Source organism: Ochotona curzoniae, unplaced genomic scaffold (assembly GCF_017591425.1).
Source record: "Ochotona curzoniae isolate NIBS_2020 unplaced genomic scaffold, NIBS_Ocur_1.0 scaffold_2587, whole genome shotgun sequence".
NCBI classification, from domain to species: domain Eukaryota; kingdom Metazoa; phylum Chordata; class Mammalia; order Lagomorpha; family Ochotonidae; genus Ochotona; species Ochotona curzoniae.
The window spans coordinates 27,983,466-28,002,876 of NW_024467096.1; the positions used below are offsets into that span (position 1 = coordinate 27,983,466).

At 41.0% G+C, this 19,411-nt stretch overlaps 1 protein-coding gene across 2 annotated transcripts in view; it reads left to right on the plus strand.

The window, feature by feature from the left end:
- The window catches only part of PLD1 (phospholipase D1), a 167,628-nt gene that overhangs the window by 115,923 nt on the left and 32,294 nt on the right, over nucleotides 1-19,411 (plus strand). For both annotated transcript variants that reach the window (XM_041002931.1, XM_041002932.1), the window contains 3 exons: nucleotides 680-768; nucleotides 13,040-13,153; nucleotides 15,237-15,286. In XM_041002931.1, coding sequence (XP_040858865.1) covers nucleotides 680-768; nucleotides 13,040-13,153; nucleotides 15,237-15,286 — 253 coding nt within the window. The remainder of the gene's footprint in view (nucleotides 1-679; nucleotides 769-13,039; nucleotides 13,154-15,236; nucleotides 15,287-19,411) is intronic.

Genomic DNA, 19,411 nt, shown 5'->3' on the forward strand with positions numbered 1-19,411 from the left:
AAACCTCTATATAATTTTTATTTATTTGAAAGGCAGAGTAACAGGAAGAGAAGAGGAGAGAAGGGAAGAGAGAGAGAGAGACAGAGAGAGAGAGAGATCTTCCATTTTCAGCTTCACTTTCCTGATTCCTGCAACTTCCAGGCTGACCCAGGCTGAGGCCAGGATTCAGGAACTCCACCACTTTCTCATGGAGATGACAGGGGCTGAGCATGTATTGTACTGGAAACAAAGCCAGATCCTGAATCCAGGCATTACAACATGGCATCCCAAGCAGTGGTCACACTGCCAGCCTCAGATTTTTAAGTCATAAGCATTTAGGTAGTGTCAGAATCTCAGAAATAAACAAACAAAAAAACACACCTGATTTCCCCATTTGACTAAGTTTGGAATGTTTCCAGAATTCCATAAACATATATCAGAAAATCAGCCATGGCCAAATTGCACAGTGTGTCCTTCTGACTCAGATGTGAGGTGTGAGGTGATCCAGAAATGCACTCGGCCCCAGGTCAAATGAACCTTCTTTGGCTTTGGTGTTGTTGACCTTCTGGATAGGATGTCAGTGGTTGGGCCTGGGGTGCTTTCATTTCTTCAGAATGCCTGTGTAATGTTAATTATTCACTGTTTTTCTTGCTCAAGTAGAGAAAGCCTTATGTAGGTGTATGTTGTGTGTTTCTTCTAGAACCAGTTTTTCATAAGCTGTGCTGATGACAAAGTTGTGTTCAACAAGGTGGGCGATGCCATTGCCCAGCGGATCCTGAAAGCACACAGGTAGTGTTCGGGGCATTTTGGTGGGAGTCATTGCTGCAGATGAAAAACCCACTTTTAACTTGCTGCCGTTCTGTCACAGCCTTGCCTTCAGTGTAGCCAGAAGTGTGATTGATTCTTTTCATTCGAAGTTGGTAGCTAAGCATTTCTTGGTCTCTTTTTGAGGGAATCTAGATTCTTCCAGGATACGATCATTTTTTCCTGGCTAGACTCCTTCCCACACATGAGGTTTATGATTTGATGTATTTAATGGCAGACAGTGAGCTCTGCTCATTTGAAAAACAAGGCCAAATAGACATAATATTTTTCCATGGGTTATATTTAAATCCCTGTTGCCAGCTGCCTCACTTCTCTAGCTCGTGGGATTATTTCTTTAATAACAGTTTCTTTGAGGTGGAATTCATGCCATGGAATCCATTGACTTTCAGTATACTCATAGAGGTGTGTAGCCACACCCAACCGATTTTTCAATATTTCTGTCACCCCAGGAAGAAAGGCCATACTTATAACCAGTCATTAACCATTCCTTCCTTCCCTTCACTTCCAGTAACTACTAATCTACTTTCTTTTTTTGTAGGCTTGTTTAGGCTGTGCAATTCATGTCAATTCAATCATGCAATATGTGGTCTTTCATGGTCGACGTCTCTCACTTAGCATAATATGTGAAATGGCATCTTTGTTATGGAATGTTCATTATTTCATGTTTGTTAGCCACGAGACAGTCTGTATCCTATGGGAATAACACATTTTGTTTAATTACTCATCAGTTGCTGGACACTTGGATTGTTTGCACTTTGGAGCTATTATGAGTAATTCTGTTATAAACATCCTGTGCTAGTTTTTCTGCAGACATGTTTTTGTTCCTCTTGGGGTGAAATTGCTGGGTCACAGGATAACTCTATGTTTTACACATTGAGGAACTGCCAAACCGTGTTGCAAAACAGCTACAGCATTTTCTATTCCCACAGTTTGAGAACTAGAGTTTCACTGTCTCATCGCCATTAACCGATTGCTACTTGTGTTTATTATTATTGTTATGGTTGTTGTAGTTATTCTAGTATTGTGAAAGAATAGTTCTTGGTGGTTTCGATTAGAATTTAACTTATGACTGATAATATTGAGTATCTGTGTGCTAATTACTTATTTGTATATTAACTATATGTGAATCATCCATATTTAACTTTTTACTGCTGAATTGTAGGAGTTCTTTATGTGTTTTGGCTGCAAGTCTCGCATCAGATAAGTGGTTTGCAAGGATTTTCTCTTAGTGCGTTATCTTTATATTTCATTGATGGTATCCTTTGAAACATCGAAGTTCTAATTTTGACAAAGGCCAATCTGTTTTTCATCATCTGTGCTTCAATAATGTATATATATCTACAGCTATATCTATATATATAGATATAGATATATAATACATTCACACATATATATAGTTTTCTTGTTCAAGTAGAATTTTATATAATAATTTATATGTATAATTTATATATATGATGTGTATATATATAAAATATTGAAGCAGAGATGATGAAAGAAAAACAGATTGGCCTTTGTCAAAATTCTACTTGAGCAAGAAAATTATATATTATATGTGTATAATATATATGTATATCTATAAAATGCATGTTATCATGAATACTTATGCCTGTTTTCTGCCAAGAATTTTATACTTTTGGTTCTTGCATTTAAGTGTTTGATTTATTTTTCATAGGGTGTGAGGTAGGGATCCAACTTCATTCTTCTGCAAATGAATGTACAACATACTGAGTTGCATTAGCACCAGAGACTTATTTTAATTTATATGAAAGCAACAAAATCAGCTGTTCTACTTTATTATTTTAAGTTATTGAATGAATACAGCTAAGAATAAGTACTTACAAGGGGTCTTCAAAAAGAAAATAAAATGCATATTATGAAAAAAGGTTGCATGAATTTTAAATTTGTTTTGCTTTAAAGTAAACTGTCTTTGAGTTCTATTTGCTCCTAAACTTTTTGAAGTACCCATTTACAACTTGGGAAGTTTAAACCTTCTTTAACTTCTAGCATCATGTGGTACTTCGATGTCTGCCACATATCATATGCAGGGAGTATTCTACTTGGTGACATCTGTTAGTAGTAAGTATTGCTGTTTTATTTGATTCAGTTTATAGCTATATCATATGAATTTTAACAGCTATTGAGATGTTGATTTCTGCGTATGTCCCACAATAGGGTGCCTGATGTTCAATTCTTGATTCCAGCTCCCAATTTTAGCTCCTTGCCAGGGCACATCCAAATAAGTAGTTTGGTCCTTGACACCTGTGTGGTAGAACTGAATTGAATTCTGATTTCTAATTTTCAGCTTTGGCCAGCAAGGACAAGGCCACTGTGGACATCCTGGGAATGAACCAACAAATGGGAGCACTCTCTGTCTCCAAAATGCATATCTTATGCACACATACACATACACCATTTACTACATGTTAATTATTGACAACACGCATGAGAGAGCGAGACTTATGTGGTTGTTTAAGTTACTAACAGCAAATCTTTGAGCATAAGTGTTAGGAATTTCAACACTTAATACCACTTACATTCAGTATGTGGTTATTCTTGACCTATTCTGGGTTTTTTTCAACTTTAGGCAGGTGGGTGGGGCTTTTGTGGTTCCTTCCTCTCCCGAAGATCAGTGTTTGGATACAGAGTGACCCCTAGGCGTGGCAGCATTTGGGAGGGAGGCAAGTGCCCATGGAGGGCACCCAGAGAGCTGTCAATCCCTGTGGCAGCTGGGGGATGTGTTATCTTGATCTGGTGATAAGGGCATTTAGGGCCCACCACAGGATTCCCCAACCTCCTGCAGGGTACAGTCTCTCTCCCTCTTGACTACATGTGGGAATCACCATTGGGCTTTTACAGAATAAGGAGAGTTTGACTTCTCCCTCTAGGACCACAGGATGCTAATTTCCTGGAGCTGGGAGATATTATATATATATATATATATAATATACTACATATATACATATATATATATAATATACTACATATATACATATAATATATATATACTACATATATATATATTTTTTTAATATAAAAACACAGGGCCCAGCACGTTGGCTCAATTGGCTGGTCTTCCACCTCCAAGTGCCAAGATCCCACATGGGCATTGGTTCATGTCCCAGATATTCTGCTTCCCATGCAGCTCCCTGCTTGTGACCGGGGAAAGCAGTAGAAGACAGCCAAATGCCTTGAGACCCTGTGCCTGCATGGGAGACCTGGAAGAGGCTACTGGCTCCTGGTTTAATATTGGCTCATGTCTGGCCATTACAGCATCTGGAGAATAAACTAGTGGATGTAGGACTTTCTTCTCTCTGTAAGTCTGCCTTTCTAAAAAAAAAAAAAAAAAGAAGTGAAAAAAAAAACAATAGCCTGTTAGGATAAAAGGATATTCTATGATGGACAATTCACAGTTCTTCTACAGAAAGATGGCCTGAGTACATCTTAGGCTTACAGGTTTCCAAGGTACATTATTAAAAACTGGCAATTTCAGGCAACTTGTAGAAAATGGGAAATGAGTTCATCGAATTTACAATTAATTGTTGTATCCTTGGCTTTAATTTCTCAATAACCTCATGCGCTTTGACAACCACACTTCAAAATACTGTGGGTATCTCTCATTCCCATTTGCAGTGTTTTTTATGTACTGTGAAAAACAGGATTTATCTCTTTCTCCTTCCTTGAGCTCCACACTACCACTCATCTCCTATGCTAATTGTAATTTAAAATATACTTCCGCTCAGTAACTTTAGACCTTGAGCTTGTGTTCTTAGGCAAAATCAGGGGAGAATCAAAACATTCATCATGAAGTCTGACCACCGTCCATTCTGTAGGAAACGTGAGGTGCCATCTTGTGAGACTGTGCCTTCTCCCTTTCTATACAGCTCTGCTCTGTGCTCTTCTGAGACTCCAGATCTTGCTTTCAAAGTCACATTCTTAACAGCAAAGATGTTTTTGGCTGTTGGAAGAAGAATAGAATATAGCTCAAGGCAGATGGCAAGAAATGGCAGTCAGCCATTGGCCATGCCTGCCCAAAGAACACAGGCCTCCTTCCAGGCCCTTCCCACCCCAGGGAGAGCTGTCTTGAAATTGCCAGCTCCATCAACTGGGCTGAATATTTTTCTGCCAGCACTGGAATCGAGCCTTACACCAGTTCCTTTAGCAATAGCTCTGCTTGCCTCACTTCCTTCTGGTTGCTTCTTGGCAGGAACATGCCTTTGCACAGTCTCCATGTTCTGATCTGGTGTTCAACCCTTGCTGAACTAAGAACATTTGCGTAATCACCAAGAAGAGCAGGGTGTCTGCACTGATCAGTAACCCTTTCTCCTAACCCATAGGAGGACATATGGGCACCTGGCTAAGAGCAGGTGCAGCCTGCCTAGAGGAGCCCTGCCAAACACCTGTGCCTGACTCCTGCTTGGAATCAGTTTGGATTCCTTATCCCTGATCTGGCAACACACCCACCAAAAATATTCACAATAATAAAAGGAACCCAGAAACATCATATGAATTTAAGGGCTTGTTTCTTAATTTATTACTTATATTGGAAAAGCAGATTTATACAGAGAGACGGAAAGGTCTTCCATATGCTGGTTCATTCCCCAAATGGCCACAGTGGCCAGAACTGAGCTAATCAGGAGCCAGGAACCTCTTCTAGGTCTTCCATGTGGGTGCACAGTCCCAAGGCCTTGGGCCATCCTTGACTGCTTTCCCAGGCCACAAGTAGGGAGCTGGATGGAAAATGGGGCAGCTGAGACATGAACCAGCGCCCATAGGGATCACAGTGCTCACAAGGGGATAATTAGCCAGTTGAGCCATTATATCTGGCCCGTGAATTTAGTTTTGTTGTAGTTTCATTTCATTTTGCATACCTTGCAAGAATATTGGTTTATTCTTACAAGATATATGATCTTTCTAATTGATAACACCGGTTGTTGATTAACTGGAAAAGATAGCCAAATAGTTTTTGAGTCTTTCCACATCATAGGTTCTTAATTTTACCTGTGTTACAGCATTCAGTATTCACATTAACCTTTGGGATTGGATGTATAATTAACCCCCAATCTAAGGCTAACACAACTGGGCCTAATGAGATTAGGTAATTTTATCCCAGGGTGAATGAGTCCATTTGGCAGGGAGTGTTTGCTGCCCAAGTATCTATCTCTAAATACTTGGGTTGGATTGAGTTTCCACTCTCTTGGTAACATTAATGTAAGATTTGGCGGGAATAGGGGACAATCTCCTGAGCTTGGCTGGGGACAACTGTTCAAACAATGCCAACAAGTCACACAGCTGTTCCTGGTGGCACTGAGACTGTAACTATGCCCCTGGGTCTTCAACTTTCATTCTTACCGCTAAGCTTTGCAAGCTTCAAGGAAAGTAGAGATTACTGTTAAACCTCCCAATAGCCCGTGAGGAATACTTTAAACAACAATAACAACAATCAGATGAACGCTTTATTTTCCTAAAGTAATTGCTTTATAAAAATTTATTTGACTAAGGAAAAAAAAATCTGTATCCTGTAATTACCGTCACCCATAATTTCATGTCAAACTGAAGAGACTTGATGGGCGCCTTCAGGAGCATAAAAGAGAGATTATCATAAAAAAGATAGAAACATTTACAGCATACCAATGGCCAATTTTACCTTTTATTCTGATGGGATAATTTCCACATTCTGTAACATTTCGGAATAAGAGGTTACAGTGGGGATTCCACAGACAACAGATCATGATAAAGGAACTTTTTAGTCATTTCGTTGCTTTTATTCTCTTCCAAAAAGAAATGTGTGAGTGGTCACTTTAGAGAGAGAAAGAGATGGGAAAATCAGCCAGGAAAAGGGTCAGCCGTCACCTGGAGCTGAGTGTATACCTGACAGTCAGAGGATGGAAAGGGAGAGTGAAGAGGGAGAGTGAAGGTGGCGAAGCCTTGGCAGGAGCAGTTTGGGAAAGGATTTAGTAGAATCTGATTTGGGGGCTGTTTGGGTGAAAGGATGCCTGTCAAACAAAGATTATCAGCCCCAAGATAAAATCTGAATTGCCAGCAGGCTGTGTTGTCCCTCGGCATTTCTGTTTCATTTTCAAAAGATAAATAATGAAGAAAAAGCTATGTGTTTATGCACAACGTATAAATGTCCTAGGCTGTCAAGTCACTTGTGCTTGTAGGTGAAAGTCAGTGGTAAATTGGACCAGCAATTCTGGTGGATTGAGCTGATTTTAGCCAAACCATGTTACAGAGGAAAAACTGAAGGCAAGAATCTGTATTTTTAAAGGTTTTTCAAGCGCACAGTGAAAAGCGTTATGTCTCAAACTACCCAGAGACTTTAGATCTAATTCCCAAATCATCGGCACTACCATGTTATACACAGAAATGCAAACACGTGCTAAGCTGCAAGCACAGCCGTTCTGCTGATGTTCTCTGCTGCAGAAGCGCACAGCAGCTCAGGGAGTTTACAGTGATGATCAATGATGCCCAGACCTCAACATTCTCAGAAAGCAAAGTGTCTCTAAGACAACCCCGTTTCTTAGAGACCCTGTGACTCTGGCATGAACCGACCCAGCTGGGGTGAAGTGGGCAGCAGTTGATAGGAGAGAACAAAAAAGGTGAATGCAGAGGTTGCCGCCACTCCCATCTACAGGTCTTTATTATTTTTTTAAGAATTTATTTGGTGATTGTCATAAATTCCCACCAAAAGTTTTAAAATTATTATTTACTTTTATTTATTTTAAAGACAGAAGGGTCTTCTACCCACTGTTCAATTCCATAAAGGTTTCCAGCAGCCAGGACCGGGCAAGGCTAAAGCTGTCGATCTTGAACTCAGTCTGGGCCACCTGTGTCGGTGGCAGAGATTGAACCAGCTGAGCGATCACCACCACTCGCTGACTCCCAGGATGAGCGCTGGTGTGAAACTGGGTTTGAAAGCAAATCCAGGACTTAAGCTCAGGCATTTCAGTTTTGTCTTCAGGATCCCAAGAGACATTTTAGCCACTGTGTCAAATTCCCAGCCCAGTGCCCTGATTTTAAAGGTGCAAGCAATATTACATTACTCTCCAAAGTTAAAAATATTCATTTGCCACATTCATAAAAATATGCATTTACTTGTCACACTCTAACCACTCTGAAAAATTCACTTTTATTTTTATGTGCTCTTTTCCTCTCATGCTAGTATATCTTTTTATTCTTCTATTTATTTGAAAGGTGGAATGACAGCTCTTCCATCCACTGGTTCACTCTCCAGGTGGCTGTGACAGCGGGAGTTGGGACAGAAACTCCTCGCTTCTCCCACGTGGATGGCAGGGGACCAAGCCATCTTCTCCTGTCTTCTCAGATGGATTAGCAGCTGAATCTGAGGTGGAACAGTCAGGACTCCAACCAGTGCTCCATTCAGTATGGAATTCTGGATTTGTGAGCAGTGGCTTAATGCACTGCACCACATGTTGTTCCCAATATGTGTGTTTCTGTTTTCTGCTGTGTTGTACCTTATTTTTTTTTTTCCTGTGACCTACTTGGATTTCTAGCTCACATCCCTTATTTATCTAAAAAGGATAAATTGAGATGGGTAATTTCTGATGTGTATAGACCAGTTCACTGGATCTGCAACCCCTTCGTTGATGAGGTGCTAAGAGGTCTGGGGGCTTTGGAAAGAGGCTTCCAAATCTTGGCACGGCTTGCTTGCAGGCCTCATCTGGCATCTGCTGGAATGTAACGTGGGGACCACGGCCTGGTCCTGTCGCTGTTGCCTTTCTGCTGTTTCTTCTGGGCTGGTGGTCACACTTCACGTTCCTCTCGAGTTCACTTGGGAACAAGGCAAAGGTCACAGCATCACGTTTGAAAGGGGTTGCAGCTTATCCCACTTCCCCTGGAGTCCAGCTTGAGGTTGACAGAGTCCGTGCCTGCTCCAAGTCTCACTTGGATGCCTTTGCTCTGTGCCCAGGCTCAGCAAGTCTAGGAGGGGGGCATCTTCCATGCCCTGCTTCCTTCAGAAGGGGCCACTCCGGGGTCAGTGCCTGCTTTGTATCATCAGGCACAGGAATGGATAAAATTAGTGTTCCACGGTGCCAACCTCAAGCATTTGAAATTTTTTTTATTGTAACTTTGCATTGGGGTCATTTTCACATGAGATCACAGAATTTTTGTACTTGGCCGTCACAATAATCATTTTTAGTGGCTGAACAAAAATCGTTCATTGAGTGGCTAGAGCATATAATGCCGTTAACCGTTCGCCAGTTGTCTGGGAATGTATTTCCAATTTTTAGCTATCACACATAATACTGTCATAAAAGACAGTGAATTTTTAAAGAGCTTAGACAAGAAGCTTGAGAATACAATTTTATAAAATGGCTCTGAACTCAGGTGGGCAAAGTGATTGCTTGTTTGAATAATAGTTACAAGTGGGTAGTGCCCACTGGCTGTTATGTTGCTTTTAAGGCCATAGGTAATTTTGTACTTGTAGGGTTTAGATTCTTACCCAAGGGGATTGCTGTCATTGGCACAACTCTAGTGATATGACAATACGTTGTGGGAGATAGGGATTAGAATCATCAGTGGCTGAGAACTGATGTCTTTATGGGTTTGATAAAGGAGGTTAATGGAACATACTCTTACAGAATTTCCACTTCGTTGGCTTACATCCAACCACAATTTGTTGTTTGAAATTTCAGAGCCTTTTTTGCACAGTAGTGGAATTTTACGTCATTTCTGCCAGATTGCTGAACATGGTTTAAAATATCCATCCCTCAGGAAATTGAAAAGCTGCTGTGTCATAAAATAGCAAAGGATTTTGGTGTAGACCTGAGAAAGTCCTAAAAAAAACAACAAAAATGTGATCAGTCTGGCTTCTACAAACCCAAATTCACCAGAAGATATCATAATGTTTTTATAGAACATTTCTCAGTGTCCTACACATAGTTGGCATTTTAAAATCACTTTTGCCTTCAAAAAGTGCAAGGATAAAATGAGCCCTCTCTTACAGACTGTCCACAAGGATTTGGTGTCAAAAGCCCACAGTATCACTTCCAAAGGTGTTCCAACAAGTATAAAAAATGATGTAGATGCCTAAGTATAAATATTAAAATGTTTTATTCTGAATGGTAAAAAGTCTAGAAATACCTTACATACCTTTCAATATAGAGGTTGTTCATTTATAAAGGCTTAGTTGAAATACAGAGAGACAAAGGGAGACACATACATAGTGAAGAAAAAGAGAGATGTCTTCCATTCGCTAGTTTACTCCGCAGATGGCCACAACAGCTGAAACTGGGCCAGGCCAGGATCGTCCTAGTCTCTCATGTGAGTGGATGGTACCAGTATTCTCCGTCTGCCCAGGCACACTAGGAACATGCTACATCAGAAGTGGAGGAACTACAAGTCCAACTGGTACTCTGATATGAGGTTCTGTTGTCACAGGGAGTAAACACTTGGCTGTCTGAGCTGGTTTAAATGTGAGCATATAGATCAATGATAGGACACTGTGCTTCTGTTGTTAGAAATGAGTCATTCTGCATATCCTGATGTGGAAGGAATTCCAGGGTTTACTGTTAAGTCAAAAAATAGCATTCGCAAAAGTGCTTACAGATTTTAACATTTGCACCTAAGGAAAGAGCACTTATATATGCCTGTAAATTCAAGTAATGTGGATAAAACTGGTAACAGGATAGAGTAGAGGAGCTAAGGACTTTGGACTGAAGGAGAGTCCCCTACCACTCTCAGGGTTCCCTTTTTTGCCTCTTACACTTTGTACTGTGAGTGGATGTTATCCAGTGGAAAAAATGTAGTTTATTTGGTGGTTTTTCAAGGTCTAAATATAGAGTGACCCTATAACCCAGCAATTCTAGTTCTAAGTTGAAAAACTGAAGCCAGGGACTTGACAGCTACTGTATGACAGTGTTAGTCATGAATGTCAAAACATGGAAATAAGCCAGTGCCCACCCATGAAGCAATGTCGTATATATATGCCATGGAATGTCATTCAGCCATGGAAAGGAAGAAGCTTCCAGTATATACCAAAACATGGTGAACCATGAAGGTGTTGGGTTAAGTGAAATAGAGGCGAAAAATGTCTGCTTACATGCACAGTCTAGAACAGATAAATTCATAGAAACAGGAAGTAGACTGGAGGTTACCAGGGCCTGCAGGAAGAGGAAAGAGGGTCATTATCATTTAATAGCCCCAGAGATTTTGTTTGGGGTGATGAAAAACCTTAGGTAGTAGAGAACCTTGATGGTTACACAACATTGTGATTCTAATTAATGTCAAATAATTGTATACTTAATGATGACATGCTCATTTCGAATACATATGTTTTATCACTTACACATTTTTAAAAATGCAGTATAAAGGGAAAAAAATCTTGTTCAGCTTAACCTTTTCCTTACCAGAGGCTTCCCAAGAAAGAAGTATTCTTCCAGCCTGCTCTTGGTCTAGCTGAGGACATAGCACCAAGTATATCCTGGGCGAAGGGGTCCTGAATTAGGGGCTGCCAAAAATCAAAGGCAGGGATGCGTATAGCCCCAAGAATCTCCGGAGCTTTTCAGATAGCCTGGACAGCAGATTTGTGTATCAGCAATTGGGCAAAGTAGGAAGGGTACAGGGCAGGGTGTGGCAGGGTGTCTTCTAGGTGCAGAAGCAATATTACTGGGTGGTTTGACAGAAGAAATCACCTGTAAGGTGACCAGGAAGAAGTAGGATTCCTTATAGGTTGAAGGCAGATGGGCCCTGTCTCTTGGTAGGAGCTGTATCTTTGAGCAGAGGGCAGTAGCTTCCTGTCATGGGGATGATGCATGGGAAGAAGCATGGGAGGATTTTAGCATAAGATGAGTCTGGATAAGCAGTTGAAGTCAGTGATGTCCTTTGTTGACTGGGGTAATTCATTAGGACTTCTAAGTTCTGGCTGGGAAAATAGCTTAGATCTTCTTTCCATTCCTTGACAATAGCCTGCTTACCATTTAGGGGTATAAGTCTTTCATTTTATCAAGCAGAGATCTTGAGTGAGTTAATGCTTTTTGTTGTTTTCTTTCCAACTCAAACTGTGTTTGCCATCTAGTGATTAATCCATGCCATTACAGCAACCTTCCTAATGTGCCTTGCCTTTCAGTGCCAAGCCAAGCTCGCAGGCCTCCAAACTGCGTTCTGCTGGCAGGGACTTCTACCCTGAACTTCATTTGCCATATGTCCTCGTTCTGTACATTGACCTTCAGAGTCAGGAGGGATGAAATCTGATCCCTCGGAGTAGTACTGTTATTCGCATGAAATAAGCAATGTTAACAATACAGAGGAAAATGAGTCTTAGCCGTTAAGACCTAGGAATATTTTAAGAAGGATCAGAATGGAAATGAACCAGTAGTAACCTTCTGTGTGACGACAGACTTCTCAGCTATCCTATGGAGACCCAGTGACCAGAGTGGACCCCCTCATCTCTAGGCTGTCTCTTAGAGAAGGCCTCTCCAGGATGTGAGCAGTTTTCATTCCAAATAAGCATTACCTATTTGCACATTTCTCCAAGGCTCTGACAATAGGTATGCATTCAGCATAGGAAGCTGTAATGTCCTTGTTTGATCATTATACTATAGGCAGAAATACTTTTCCTTTGGGGATTGTCATCAACAATGGGAGGGTAGGCAGAGAAATACTGCGCTGAATGCTCAGGGGATTTAAAAATAAATATTAGTCATCTAGGATTCAAAAAGAGCCCAGGATGACATTTTAAGGGGAATCTCGCAGTTCCTGAATGATAGTGACTTCTGTTAGAAAATCCAGAATACCATTTTGCCCCCGAAATCTGGACAGCATTAACCAACAGTTACGAACTCTGTGCCTACTATTTGCTTCTAAGCTCAGTACCATGAATATTGCTTGGTTATCCACAGAACTAATATGCTAACATCTTTTCCAAAACTTTGCTATAATCCCTTTCTCCTTGCCACTTCCATGGCAGTCAACCCATAGGATTTTTTTTTTTTGTCATTTCAAACAAAGGATTATGTTGTAGAGCAAGTGGGTCCTGTTCCCACTTTCCTATAAAGTTCAGTGTAAAGTTCAGGTTTTGTTTTGACAGCCTGGATGGCACAGTCTGGCCTCCAGTTCAGGAGCACCCCACGTCCCAACCCTGAAACAGGACAGAATGTATCAGAAGAAGCCTTTCGTTCAGTTTCTGAAAGCCTGTGAATGGCTTGACTGTCGTTTTTGACTGAGAAGTGATCTATTTTTGGTGAATGTGTTTCTTTGCATCTGACGTCTGCAGGGAGAACCAGAGATACCGGGTGTATGTCGTGATCCCGCTCCTGCCAGGATTTGAAGGAGACATCTCCACTGGTGGAGGAAACGCTCTGCAGGCGATAATGCACTTCAACTACAGGTGCCAACATTCTGAATTGTCTGTCTGCAGCTTTCAATCACTTTGTGCATGGGAGCTGGTGAGGGCAATGGTGGTTATTTCTCCACATCCTTTCCATGGAGCTTTGAACAAATGAACATTTGCTCATTTTACTTTCAAATTTTAGCCTGTTTACTAGTTGATAAAATTCAGATGGAGCCAGAAATCATGAATGATAGACTGGATGTAGGCACAAGCCAAGTATGAAAGACCTAAAATATTTGTCTCTTTTATGTGCATCACTCATCAATCTACCTATGTCAAATAATGATTAAAGTTTTTTAAGCCATGAGATAGTTATAAGCTAGTCTTTGAAATACAGAAAAGTTAAAAAAACTGCTAGTGTGGTTTGATTTGAATGGAGTTAGTTATGATTCTTTTGACAATGAGTTTTTGAAGGCTACTAATAATGACTTCTGTGATATAATGCAAACTCCTATCTCCTAACATTTTAATTCTGTGTTTTGTCACATGTATATTACAATTTTGAGGAGTGTAGTAAGTGCCACTTTTGGTGTCTTTAAAGCAGTGTCCTAATATATTCAGTAGGCACATGTGGGTACCTGCTGGAGTGAGGTCAGGATAGAGAGGAGCACAGAAGGTGAGAGAGGGGCACCTCTGACCCTGCCTCAGGCCTGCTGGACTGGGCCAGTCAGTGGAGGTGCAGAGTTGAGCTGAGCGCTCTGGCAGGATCTGGCTCCTGTTACCAGCTTGCTGACCCAGGGAGAGCCTTTGCAGACCATGGTCGGTAGCAGCAAAGCCATCCCAGAGCCTAGATGTTTTCTAGTTAAGATCTCGTTTTTTTTCTGAACCATCTGTGGTTTCTTATCTGATTAATCCAGCCAACTGTTTTTTGAAGAGGGAAGAGGACAAAGGAGACCTTATATAAAACCTTGGCTGTGTAAGCAGGGATGGTCCCAGGGCCCTGGGCCAGTTGGGATTGGAAGCAGAGGTGCACAGGTAGTTGGGTCTCTCATCAGAGGTTGTGCTATAAGGTCTGGTAACTTCCACTACACTGGGGAATCCATTTGGTGGGATTTCTGGTTTCCTATTGCTTCTTGTTGACTTTTGAAGCCTATATCTGCCTGCCAGAATTTCTGCTAACGACTTGTATGTTCCCTGCCAGGTAATTTTGCCTAGTTACAGTATGGGAGTTTTGATTTATACACTTAGACTCAGGATTTGTCAATTTCTAATATTGTCTGATTTATAGCATAATGAAAAAAGCTTCTCAAGTATTGAAGGCGCTGACACAATACTTAATTGGATTTTATCTGCTGTAATTGTCATTCTAATGTTGGAATATGGTCCCTGATAATTATTTTCTGTGACAATTTTCTTGACTGTAAAACAACTCACTGAAATAACATGTTTGGCTTTTGTTCAGCATCCAAAGGCATAACCTTTCATTATGCAAAAATATCTATGTGCTGGCATCATTTAAAATAATATCACCATTTCCCATGCATAACCGTATTTTTAATTACTTTCACAGAGCAAGCAGATGGAACATAGAGTTTTTATTTTGTCAGTCTTTATAATTCATTGCCTATTATCTTAAAAAACAAAACATTAGTAGAGTCAGTTATTTGAAGCTCGTTTATCACCTTTAAAAAGATTTACCTATTTTTAAATAAGTCTTGTATAATAGTTTTACTTAATTCTTGAATTATTTTAAGTGTTCTGCCCATTCATTGCTGGGGGCAAAGTGATTTTGTAAGTGTACTTATCCATTGAGACATTCTAAATTTTACTTTCGATGTCATTGAATTGTTGAAGATGGCAAGTTCTTTCATAACCCAGCTTTTTAAATAGAGCGTGTCTTTCTGAAACCTAATGGCCATATTTTACCAGAATTTATTGATTATGAAACAACTGTTTTTTCCTGTTAGTAACATGATATTCATGTAATATTTCTAGCTTTCAAAAATGTGTGTAAATGTTCTTATGTAAGCCCATGTTCTGTTTTTTCTTTTCGTGGGCTAGGGATAGACCCATAACGATTACAATGGGAAGTGGCTATTTCAAAACCTTCTTAATTCTTTCTTATTTTACATCTTTTCAGAACCATGTGCAGAGGAGAAAATTCAATCCTTGGACAATTAAAAGCAGAACGTAAGAAAAGTTTTCTCTTCTCCGTGGTTGCTTTTGATGATGAAAGTGGGCTCGCTCTAATTATTCATGGTTTCCGAGTGCGATTACAGAAGTGCATTCGTAAAAGGCTCCCCAATGAGTGCTCCACTCAGATAAATAGTATGTTCTCATTAAATTCGGCAAACCAGTGTTCAAATCAAAGCCCTAAGACTTGGTATGCACAAGTTATTAAGCAATGGGTGTCTTCATAATTTTATTTTTTAAAAAATGTATAAATAGCTGAATAACAGATTTGCAAGGTGTCACAATGATGCTTAATGTTTATTCTCCTTTATCTCCCTATCAAAATCCTAGGGAGTCGTCAGGACAAATGTCATTTTAGCTTTAAAGATGAGACGACACATGGTATGGGGCAAATTTATGCAGCCGCCTGTCAATGTAGAAGTTCTTGTGTTTGGGAAAGGAAGTGTATTGTAAATCCATTTTGCCACCATTTTTATTTTACTAGCCTTTGAGATTATTATACTAGATAGGGGTGGAAAATAATAATAATAAAAGGCAATGATATCTTTCAGTTTTACAATTCTTTGAAATTTTCAAAGGTGCTTTTGTTATCAGAAAAGCCCAGTGGGTACTTTCCTAAGCTTGATATAGAAATAAAAAGCTGGGAACCAGTTGTAGACAGAAAAGTTTACTTGTGAAGGGATCAGGTGAGCAGGGAAGGGAGAAGGAAGGGAAAAGTACCTCCCAAGAGAAAGCTGAGAGATGTGGTACCTCTCGAAAGGAGAGGGGGAGGGAGACGCTAAAGGTGTGAGGAAGGGTCTTGGGCCTTTAAGCCTTCCCTGACCCCTCCTTGTTGAGCAGGAACCTACAGGTAAAAGGTTTCCCATTGGTGTCTCTTAAGTAGTTAGGAAATGGATAAGCAATACTTGTGCCACCCACATCAAGGTGCGGCCAAGATTTCAGCAGGCTTGGACCGTCTCAGACACCCCTCTTGGAATCCCACATCCTACTTCTGTGGGGGTAAGGGGCTACTTCCTGCTGAAATGGGGCATCGTTCAAGTAACGGGGCCTCTGGAGGTGTGGGATCCACAGCCAGGTTGCAGTGACGCTTTCTCATATGTTCTGATTTACCCTTTTAACATAGTTCTTGCATATCATTTATTACAGCTGTGTATGCACTTACCTATAGCTCTCTGAACTACCTCCTGGTATATAGTAGTTGCTCAGTAATATTCCATAATGTTCTGTCCCTGTGTGTACCAGATTCCACAGAACTAATCTGGCCTGACTCAAGTTATCTGGCTTCCAGATCAGGTGGGGTACGGATTGTGAAAACTTGGATGGCCACACCAAATAAACCGAATTTTATACAGAAGACAAGATCAGCTTGATAGGAACCCGTCAGCTGCCAGCTCATCAAAGTTCCTGTTGGCAATCAGAGCAGTGTGACATGGATGGCAGGAAATAGATGATGTCTTGGTATGCAAAGGAGGGCCAAGTGTGAAGAATAGACTCATGATGGGCTTGAGGGCTGGAAGAGCAGGCAGGTAAGGGAAGTGAAGCATCATTAATTCTGAGAGTGTCAGCCCAACTGCCTAGCGGAACAAACTATCACCAACAGGTCTGGAAAAGCCAAAGGGGCCATCCTAATCACATGACCTCATGTGACACCATCCGCAGATGGGATACGAACCCCAAAAATGGTTTTTGTTAGCTTGTTTGCTTCTTGGAGGAAGGCTTTATTTTATTGAACTTCCAACATGGAGTTCACTGGATGATATATGGAAACTTGCGGAGGAAACAGTAGTCCTTCCCAGAGGTACTTTTAGCTTAGAGCACAGATAAAACATCATCAGGAATTACAGAGGAGGAGGGTGTGATCTCAAAGATGTACTTCTTCGTAAAAGCAGTAACAACACTGACCCCCACACACCCACCCCTCCAAAAAACTCACAATCATTCTTTTCAGGCAATGACCATTTACCAAAGGCTTGTAACAATCCAAAGAGTTGGTTATTCAAGAAAAATAGCCAAATATCAATAAAAAAAAAATAGCAAGTCTGTGGCATTGCAGTGCTTAACTTGCCACAGCCCCATCCCCACCCATTCCTCAAGTCCTTAGTGCTTTTAAAAACCAAGAGTTGGAGGAGTTAAACTGGATAGATGTTCCTGTCCTCTGGCAGTTCTCAGAGTCCTGTCATCATAAGACTCATCTGGCAGTACCCTTCCAACCACCACCCAGAGGACTTGTTTATTTCACTGGCTCTGAATTTGCTCGGTGCGCATAGCCTTATCAAAACCAATCAGCAACAGTGATTTGACATCACAGCTGCCTGAGGCAGCAGTAACAATGGAGCAAACCAGAAGCAGATTCAAACCATTGGAGGGGCAGGGCATGGGGAGGACAGCTTCTAGCCCCCTAGCTGAGTCATCTAGTGGGATGCCCCCATCCCATCTGGGGCCTCATTCCTACAATGCTTACTTCACAGTTCCCATTTAACATCTGGCAAATAAGGTTAGGAGATTGCACATGATAACTCCTTTGCTTAATCCCTGCAGCCCAAGTTCTTGGGTCCCTGCCACCCACATGGAAGGCTTGGATGAAGTTGCTGGCTCCTGGCTTCAGCTTGGCCTTTCCCCAATTATTGTGGACATTTGGGAAGAAAATGAACAGATGGAGGATTTCTGTCTCTCTCCTTCCCTTTCTGTCACTCTGCCTTTAAAATAAACAAATGAATCTTTTATTTAAAAAAAAAAAGTATTAAAAAGGAAAGCCAGGGAAGGAGAATTTGTAGTTCCAATGTTATTTGTGGAGCTCTGAAACCCTATGGGCTTGTGTATGTAGGTTTGTTTACGTATTCAAGAATAGTTTCAGAAGGTCCTAAGCTCTCAAACCTCTGGCTGACCTTGAGACTGTGCAAGCAGCGAGTGAAGCCTAAAGTAGAATTGTAAACTGCATGCCTGAGTGTTTAAGGCATGTCTCCTCACCCACCCACACACACACTCACACATACATAACACACACACACACACACACACAGCCCTTTAGGAAAGTGTAAAAGACTGATTAATTCCAAACGTCTAGCAAGTTATATAAAGCGTATTATATGTCTATAATGGAGTCATAAATAACACAAGTAATTTTTGGAAATTCACAAATAATGGGAAATTAAACACATTTCAATAACCCACTTTTATGTTGGGATGCTAGGAAGATTGAGACTCAGAAAGAGAAAGAGAAAAAAAAAAGGAGCAGAGGAGAGAAAAGAGGATGGCAGGGGAGAGACAAGAGGAGAGAAGGGAATAAAAGGAAAAAGAATTAGAAGGATAAAGAGATTTCACCTGTAGGGTTACTCCCTGAATTCCCAAAATAACTTTGCCCAGGCTGAAGCTGGAAGTCAGGAACTCAATCCAGTTGCGTGAGGGTGGCAGGGATCCAGCCTTGTTGCTGAGCCATCACCTGATACTCCCAAGGTACACATTAGCAGGAAGATGAAATTGCAAGGGAAATCAGGACTCCAACCAAGACACTTTGATTGGAGCACAGACACCACGATTGGCATCTTAACTGCTAAGCTGATCACCATCCCTACACATGAAGATATTTATTGTGAGAAATTGATTTAAGCAACTATAAGGAGGATAAGAGGCTCCAAAATCTGCTCGATACAGTTTGAAGACCCTTGAAAGCCAATGGTATAAAAGCTAAGGGAGTCCGTGGTGTAAATCCTGGTACAAGTACAGTCGAAGATCATAATCCAGCTCAGTAGTGAGTGAAGGCATGAACTCTTCCTTTGTTTGCTTTTTGTGCAACACTCAAAGAAATTGCCAAGGAGTTCCACAAGGTCTGCCTTCTAAAGCCAACACCACAGCGCAAGAGGTTAAGCTGATGCTGGAGTTGCTGCAGTTCCAGTCCACCTCCCTGCTAATGGGGGAAGACTGAAGAGCTTGGGCCACTGCACTCACTCGGGAGACCAGGAAGAAGCTCCCGGCTGCTGATTTCAGACCATCCTGCCTCTGGCCATTGTGGCCATTTGAGGGTGTGAACTAATGAATGAAAGAGTTCTCTCTCTCTCCTCTTTTTCCTTCTTTTCCCTCTATTTCTCACTCTTATTCTCTCTCTCCTTCTTCTTCTTCTCCCTC